The 8826-nt window shown below is 48.3% G+C and overlaps 1 protein-coding gene across 1 annotated transcript in view; it reads left to right on the plus strand.

Moving 5' to 3' along the window:
• Window positions 1-8540, plus strand: part of HEXA (hexosaminidase subunit alpha) — a 39187-nt gene extending 30647 nt beyond the window's left edge. The window contains exons 6-14 of the mRNA XM_017548090.2: window positions 1185-1286; window positions 1763-1895; window positions 3142-3322; window positions 4262-4348; window positions 4637-4709; window positions 5693-5876; window positions 6075-6165; window positions 6849-6953; window positions 8283-8540. Of these exons, the coding sequence (XP_017403579.1) occupies window positions 1185-1286; window positions 1763-1895; window positions 3142-3322; window positions 4262-4348; window positions 4637-4709; window positions 5693-5876; window positions 6075-6165; window positions 6849-6953; window positions 8283-8346 (1020 nt within the window). The 3' untranslated portion in view covers window positions 8347-8540. The remainder of the gene's footprint in view (window positions 1-1184; window positions 1287-1762; window positions 1896-3141; window positions 3323-4261; window positions 4349-4636; window positions 4710-5692; window positions 5877-6074; window positions 6166-6848; window positions 6954-8282) is intronic.
• Window positions 8541-8826: the final 286 nt, after the last annotated feature.

Genomic DNA, 8826 nt, shown 5'->3' on the forward strand with positions numbered 1-8826 from the left:
TTTTTTTTGTATTTTTTGTGGAGCTGGAGTTTTGTGATGTTGCCCAGGCTGGTCTTAAACTCCTGGGCTCAAGCAATCTGCCCACCTTTGCTTCCCAGCATGGTAGGATTACAGGCGTGAGTCACCTGGCCTGCAGAGCTAACTTTAGTTAGGTCAAGGTCATAGGAGAGAGATGTTCAAAGCCCTACCTTGGGAACGGGTGCAGTGGCTCACACCTGTAATCTTAGCAGTCTGGGAGGCCGAGGCGGGTGGATTGCTGGAGCTCAGGAGTTTGAGACCAGCCTGGCCAACACAGTGAAACCCCTTCTCTACTAACAATACAAAAAATTAGTCAGGTGTGGTGGTGTGAGCCTGTAGCCCCAGCTACTCAGCAGGCTGAGATGGGAGGATCACCTGAGCTGGGGGGAGGTCAAGGACGCATGAACTGTGATTGCGCCACTGCACTCCAGCCAGGACAACAGAGAACTTGTCTCAAAAATAAATAAATAAAAGAGCCTGAGGCACGAGAATCTCTTGAACCTGGGAAGTGGAGGTTGCAGTGAGCCAAGGTTATGTCACTGCACTCCAGCCTGGGTAACAGAGCAAGACTCTGTTAAAAAAAAAAAAAAAAAGAAAAAAAAAAAAAGCCTTACCTGGGGAGGTTTCCAACTCTCTTGAGTTTAATATACAGCCTAATCTGACAGTTCCCGATCCAGTTCCTGTGTCTGTCTTTTCCTTTGCTCCTGTGATGGAGCCAAAGGAGGAGACACATCTGCCAGCCTTGGCTTCTGAGATTATGAGAAGAGGCTACTAAGTTGCCAGGAGGTCTCACAGTTGGGGTTAACACCAGGACAAATGGCAAGAGGAAGTGTTGATCTTCAGGCTTTTGGAAGATTCCAGGGTGCCACAGTAGCTGCAGCCCTCCTCTTAATGTGGCCAGAATTTATTTCAATAAGAGGAAAGACCACTTTTGTCATCCATCTTTGGGTGTGTCCTGGGAAAAGTAGAAATGTGCTGGGTCCTCCATGCCATCCCTCCCTGATGGGAAGGTTTGATAGAGAGTCTCCACAAACACTTAATTGAGAGCTGAGGCAGATCAAGCCTATAGGGGTGTGTGGAGCAGCCTGAGAGCCTACCCAGCATTCCAAGTTTGAGACTGAAACGTGAGAGACTGATGGGTTCACAGTGTGCACTTCAACCTACAGGATGTCATGGCGTACAATAAATTGAACGTGTTCCACTGGCATCTGGTAGATGATCCTTCCTTCCCATATGAGAGCTTCACTTTTCCAGAGCTCACCAGAAAGGTATGTCCCCATTTCACTCAGGCCAAGTTTATGAGTCAATGTCTGAGGCTGGCTGTGGCCCTGCTGGCAAGGACAGGGTCTCTCATCCTAACCAGCCAGTTTTAGACTAACATAGGGGAAGAACACTGGATTTGGAGTCAGGAGACTTGAGTTCAAGTCCAAAACTTTGCCAATAATTTTGCCTTGTGACCTTTAGGAGATAATCTATTCTAGCTTTATTCCCTTTTTATTTATGTACCTTCTGTTAAATGGACATAATATGGACCATGATTATCTCACTGGCATTATGATACTCAGATAAAACAGATGTGAGAACTTCTGGGAAATTATTATCAAGTTTTTTGAAGATAGTCCTTGATCCCAAAGGGCTATGGGCAGGTTTTCTGATATCTGGGGAGTCTTGTGGGCATTTTGAATATCTTCTACTCAGCTAGCTTTCAGGAAATGTGAACTGAAGGGTGTCTTGTGCCTTTCAGGGGTCCTACAACCCTGTCACCCACATCTATACAGCACAGGACGTGAAGGAGGTCATTGAATACGCACGGCTCCGGGGTATCCGTGTGCTTGCAGAGTTTGACACTCCCGGCCACACTTTGTCCTGGGGACCAGGTAAGAATAATGTCTGAGACTAGAGGGACTTGGCTTTATGCTCAGAGCTTCAGGGCACTGGCTTATGGATCAAGTGGCATATCCCAGCCTTGGTCCTTGGAAGAATGCTTTCCATCGACTTCTTCCGCCTGGGAATTTACATAGGAAGAACTCACTTTGGGCAAGAGAGGCCGCTTCTTAGTACCAAAATATGTACTATTAGATATGTAAGGGCACATTTTTCTCAGATGCCGTTGCAGGTAGTTGTACCCTAGAGTGGATGCTGAGGAATTTGACCACCAGGGTAGAATCTAGAAGAAAGAAGCCCAAGGCAAGCCTGCCGACATCGGAATCAGACAGTCACTACCCCTGCCCCCTTTCTTCTGTATAGCCTCAGCCCTCCAGTGTGAACCCTCAACGCTGGTTAAACACTGCTTGAAAAGGGCTACTGGCCTGATAGAAAACTGAAGATATTGGCCGGGTACAGTGGCTCATGCCTGTAATCCCAGCACTTTGGGAGGCCAAGGCGGGTAGATCACCTGAGGTCAGGAGTTTGAGACCATCCTGGCCAACATGTTGAAACCCATCTCTACTGAAAATACAAAAATTACGTAGGTGTGGAGGTGGGCACCTGTAATCCCAGCTACAGGAGGCTGAGGCAGGAGAATCACTTGAACCTGGGAGGTTGCAGTGAGCCAAGATTGTGCCACTGTACTCTAGCCTGGATGACAGAGCAAGACCCCATCTCAAAAACCAACAAACAACAACAACAAAAAACCCTGGAGTTACCCTGTGGCCTCAGCATCAGGAAGTAAAGACTCTGGGCCAAGGGAGATGCCCCTAAGGAAATGTAAGAAGATTCTGGGTGATGGTTGACCCCATGTACAGGAGGAGATAGAGAAGAAAGATTTTGCCAATTTGGCTAGATTAGGCTCTCCTTCTGTCGAAAGGCTTGTGAGGAGAGCAGCCTTGGGAGCAAGGGTGGCGCCTGCTAGAAGCAGTGTGTCAAGGCAAGAGTGTGTATGCTGACATTTGTCTGGCTGGAACTCAGCCTCTGCCTCTGATTGTGATATATTTGTATCTTTTTATTGTGACTAAATGGTGGTGACTACCAGTGTCTGTGAGTGCCTGAGTGTGCCTACCTAAATGTGTGTGATGTTTATGAATACATTTGTCTTACTTTATGTGACTTATGTCCTTACTTGTAGGACTATACATGGGGGTTTATGTATTTGTGACATGCATGTGGGGTTCTCTGTTGGCTTAGGTATCCCTGGATTATTGACTCCTTGCTACTCTGGGTCTGAGCCCTCTGGCACCTTTGGACCAGTGAATCCCAGTCTCAACACTACCTATGAGTTCATGAGCACATTCTTCTTGGAGGTCAGCTCTGTCTTCCCAGATTTTTATCTTCATCTTGGAGGAGATGAGGTTGATTTCACCTGCTGGTATGAGCCCTTTGATCTTCCCATTGTGGCCTGATCAGTTGCTTACCCAGAATAGAGGCTAGCACCCGAGGGGCTGCCTACCTCAGCTACTGCTCTCAGTGGTCTGTATGGGTTCACACTGCTCAGGTCTTAGGCCTTCCTCTGCCCATCTACATAGAGAGCCTACGTGATTTGAGCAAGGCTTTCACTGTGAACCTCTTCCTTCATACTCTCATATTCTTGGGGTATTGATAGAAAAACCAGCTCTGGAAACAGAACTGTCTTGGAAAAGTTCAGAATAGAGAGAAATAATCCTGGTGTATGAAGGCTTAAAAGTGTCTGGTTGAAGAGTCAAGACACAGAATTCAAGACTAATAGATGACAGTGTCTAATTAGTATTCAGCTGTAAAATCCAAACCCCTTAGTTCTAGTGAGTTCAAAAGAGGTAAGAGCGGCTTCTTTGAGAAGAGGATGCTAGATCTGAATCTGGGAAAATCGCTTGACTTTTTAGAGACGTGAGCAGGGGACAATATTCCAGAAGAAGAGCAATGTGAGCAAAATGTGGACATTGTAACGCAAGGACTCTACAGCAGGTGATAGACAGCAAGGCTTCTAATCCACCTGCAAGAGCAGATAGGAAAGCCAGAATCCAGCGTGCTGGAGCTTTAAGTTAAAACCTTGGATCCACATATTGCGGTCCAGAGTGGATTAACGTGTTCTCCTTGGGAGTTTGAACTTAAAGCTCTTCAGGTCCAGACCCAGCCTTTCTCAGCCTGTGTCAACAGCCCACTTCACATAACTTTACTTGGCCACATTTTCCACATGTAGGGCTTCTGATATCCTTGTTTATTTGGTTTTTCAGGTAAAAAGAGGAAGTTATAAGGGGCCAGGTGACTAATCCCCAGGCATTGGGCTTTCAGTATGTTGAAAGATCAATCTTCATTTTCTCTTGGGATTCAGGAAGTCCAACCCAGATATCCAGGACTTTATGAAGAAGAAAGGCTTCGGTGAAGACTTCAGGCAGCTGGAGTCCTTCTACATCCAGACGTGAGGAAGGAAGGAGTGGGGTGGGGTCCCTTGGGGGTAACCTCCTGTGGGGTCCTCCCTTTCCATACCAGAGTCAGGCCCTGCTTAGCCACTTTCTGGCCCCTGCAGGGTTCCCTTGTCCTTTGTCCCATCCTTCAAGTTTGGAGTGGTCAGTTTCCAACCCGGGGAAGACACTGCTCAGTGAGGAAGAGGCCCCTGGCCAGGCTGAAGCCCTAGAGCACTGGCACAAACAGTCTAGAGCCCATCTGAGCTAAGCAGACACTTACTAGACGCTCCTCTCCTCTCCAGGCTGTTGGACATCATCTCCTCTTATGGCAAGGGCTATGTGGTGTGGCAGGAGGTGTTTGATAATAAAGTAAAGGTGAGCCGGGGCAGAGAAGAGAAGAAGCTGTCAGTGGTACCTCCCTCTGGTCTCCCCAGCTCCTCCCTGCCTCTACAGAGACCCATCCTCCTGGTTTGGATTGGGCTGTAATGGTCAGAGCACTCTCCCTTTTTCTCTGGAAGGCCACAGAGTGCTCTGTGCGGTGGCTCACACCTGTAATCCAAGCACTTTGGGAGGCCAAGGCAGGTGGATTGCTTGAGCCTAACAGTTCAAGAGCAGCCTGGGCAACAGAGCGAAGCCCTCATCTCTACAAAAAAAATATTACAAAAATCAGGAGGCTGAGGTGGGGGGATTGCTTGAGCCCAGGAGGCAGAGGTTGCTGTGAGCCAAGACGTGCCACCACATTCCAGCCTGGCCAACAGAGTGAGACAGTGAGACACCCTGTCTCAAAAAAAACAAATGCCGCAGTGGTATCAGCTCTGGATTTATGTGTCAGGGTCTCTATCTTCCCTCACTACAAACTTGATTAATAACTACTTCTGCTGCTAGGTTACTTGGATAGGCTGGCTTTTTCTTCCTAAATCATAGATTAAGGTCTGCTGGGTCTGTGGGAGCAAGGCTACCTTCTCCTTTATCAGTAAGATCTCAGTCTCCTGTCACATCCAAGGACTCTGCAGGAACCTTGTCCCATCCCAGAAACATCTGGAGACTTTTGGACATGGCAGCTTGTGGGTCCCACTGTTTGCCTCCCTCAGCTCACAGCGGGTATTACTAGCTCTGTGTGGACAGGTAGGCTGCTGAGGAGCAGGGAGAGGAGAGCCGCAGGGAGGCCTCTTAGGGCCCTGGATTCGTTGGCCTTTGTCCTGAGATGTGAGCTCAGTGGTCAGGAGTCACAGAGACAGAGTTTGCTGCCGGGGAACAGAGGGAGGACACACCTGTTGTCCCATGTTGCCTGTGTATGAATAAGGCCCAGGAATCTCCTCAGGTTTGTGTCTTTACTGCCATTTGTCCTTTTATAACAGATTCGGCCGGACACAATCGTACAGGTGTGGCGAGAAGAGACTCCAGTGAACTATACGAAGGAGCTGGGACTGATCACCAAGGCCGGCTTCCGGGCCCTTCTCTCTGCTCCCTGGTACCTGAACCGTATATCCTACGGCCCTGACTGGAAAGAGTTCTACCTAGTGGAACCCCTGGCATTTGAAGGTGAAAGCAGGGAGCTCTTCTTGCTGACCAGAGGCTAGGCTGGGGCACAGGATGGGAGGCAGGAAGGTCTGGGCCAGACATTTCAGGTTAGGAAATGAAACAACTTAGCTGGGGTGAGGGCCACATTGGGAAGGTGGTTGAGGGGGACCCTAGAATTACCCCACCATCACCAGACTGTTGTTGCTTGTTTTCCCCCAGGTACCCCTGAGCAGAAGGCTCTGGTGATTGGTGGAGAGGCCTGTATGTGGGGAGAATATGTGGACAACACAAACCTGGTCCCCAGGCTCTGGTAAGAGTTTTCTGGGGCAGGTGGAGGGTTGGGCCTGAGAGCAGGGGTTTTCCCTTACAAACTCAATCCCACCTAGCCACGTCCAGACTAGTACCCTCCTTTCAGGCCTGAGAGAGAGCAGGCAGTGCAAAAGGCTTCTGAAGATTTGTGTGCAATATTCACTCCCCACATGAGTTCCATATATATCCCTCCAGCCACCTGTTAGGTGTGTGGGATAGGGATTGTTAACCTCACTTCCCAGAGACATAATGAGGCCTGGAGAACACAGGTGACTTGCTCAGGGTCCAGCACAAGCATCCATGGTTCTTGCAATAAGATTTCCCTCTGCTGTTTCCACTGCAGCCTTACCAAGTATGGTTAGGTGTGCAAAGTTTACACTTTAAGGACATCTGTTGCTGCCACTGTCATTAGTGGTTAATGATACCTTTAAGGCTTATTCTTATCCCTATCTTTGGGAGAGGAAGAGAGTGGGGATTGCTACCCACATTTTAATGAAGGTGGAGCTGAGCCCCTGAACTGTCTGGGAGCCATCCAGCCTGGCTGTGGCTGATAACAAGGTATTGATCACTTCCTTTGGCCTGAGCTAGTCCAGGGCGCCTAGACAAGAGGTGGTAGCCTGTGGATGTCCAGCACCTTTGCAGGGAATACAGGGCCTAATCTGGCACATGCCCCCTTTCCTCCAGGCCCAGGGCAGGGGCTGTTGCCGAAAGGCTGTGGAGCAACGAGTTGACATCTGACCTGACGTTTGCCCATGAACGTTTGTCACACTTTCGCTGTGAGTTGCTGAGGTAAGCAGGCTGTGGGGCCTTCGTAAGGTATGGTAGGGCAGAACCAGGGCGGGGAACCCCTTAGAGAGAGGAAGAGAATAATAACAGTAGCTAACCCTTATAGAGGTTTACAGTTGGCCCTCATCTATGGATTCAACCAACAACAATAAAAAGTATTCAGAAAAAAAAAAATACAATAAAAAAAATAAAAATTTAAAAATACCATATAACAACCATTTACATAGCATTTATATTATATTAGGTATTAGTAATCTAAGATCATTTCAAGTATATGGGAAATGGTACATCGGTTATATGCGAATACTATGTCATTTTTACATAAAGGACTTGAACATCCTTCAGTTTTGGTATCCATGGGGGTTCCTGAAACAAATCCCTTGCCGATCCTGAGGGACAACTGTATTTTGTGGTAAATGCTGTGCTCAGCTTATTACACATATCATCTCATATAGTCTTCACCACAACCTTATAAGATAGGTGCATTTTTATCCCCATTTTAGAGATAGACAGCCGAAGCCCAGAGAAGTTCAGTACCTTGCCCAAAGTCACTAAAAAGCAGGATTTGAACCAGGCTGACTTACAGGATCTCATGACACCTTTGCTTCTGTCAAGAATGTGCCTGTGTAAGAGAGTCATATCCCTGATTCCTTCGTTGGCTAGGCCTTGAGAACTTAGGGGACACAGCCTAGTGCAGAACAGTGCTGGACTGAGAGTCAAGCATGGTGGTGTCTAAGCCTCAACTATGTCATTCACTAGGTAACTTCTGGCTGGTTCTCTAAGCATGTTGCTTACTTGGATAATAAGGGAAGCATGCCAAGAGGTGTCCTTAGGAGATTGGTCAGGTTATAGTGTGAGACCCAAGGACAGGAGTTCATGTCCATATTCATGGACAGGATAGCACCTAAGTCCCCCGATGCCACCACGTTTACAGCGTTTTAGAGTCAGCAACAGAGGGCTAAGTAGGCCAAGCGCATCGGCTGCCTTTCAGGCATCCACCTATTTTCTAAAGGGATTGAGTTGTTCGGGGTCAGGGTACAGAGATAGGCAGGTTAGAAACAGAGAGTTGTTCCCAATGTTCCTGGATCTCCAAGATCTGTATCAAAATCACCTGAGGCACCTGTTCAACTTGCTGATTCTTGCCAATACTTTGCCCTACTCCAAGTGAGAATCTCCGGAATTGGGGTTCCCAGGTATATTTGGTGTATAGTGACAGTTTGACAGTCACCGAAATGGGGAAGGAGAGACGAGTGGTGTAGAAAGTGTTGCTGAGGCCTAAGACTGACCCCTTCTGGGGGGCTCATCTTGCCATTTCTTCATATCCTCTTGCAGGCGAGGTGTCCAGGCCCAGCCCCTCAATGTAGGCTACTGTGAGCAGGAGTTTGAACAGACCTGAGCCCCAGGCACCAAGAAGGGTGCTGGCTCTAGGAGACTGGTAGTGGAGCCAGGCTTCCACTGCATCCTGGCTGGGGGATGGAGCCCCTTGCCTGCGTGCCCCTGTGCTTGGAGAGAAAGGGGCCGGAGCTGACCCTAGCATCTAATAAAGAGTAATGTGACATTTTTCTGTAATAAACATGGATTACCTGTATTACAAAAAAAAAAAAGTGTGAGTGGCCTTAGGGTAAGGGCACAGCCAAGCTGGAGTCAGTATCTGTCCCTGAGGTCTTATAAGCTGAGGGCTAGAAATGAAATCTGTAGCCTCTGCGGCTCTGCCTAGGCTGTAAGCTATGTTACTCCTCTCCCACTCCTGAACGTATTCCAGACACCTGCCCTCATCCTCAGCCTGCTCACTTCACTTCTGCATTACATCTCCAAGGCCTCGGTATATGGGAGAAGCTATAGGGGCTTGGAGGCATTCTGGACAGTGGAGAGGGCT

The sequence above is a fragment of the Cebus imitator genome, unplaced genomic scaffold, assembly GCF_001604975.1.
Source record: "Cebus imitator isolate Cc_AM_T3 unplaced genomic scaffold, Cebus_imitator-1.0 Scaffold203, whole genome shotgun sequence".
Taxonomy (NCBI): Eukaryota; Metazoa; Chordata; class Mammalia; order Primates; family Cebidae; genus Cebus; species Cebus imitator.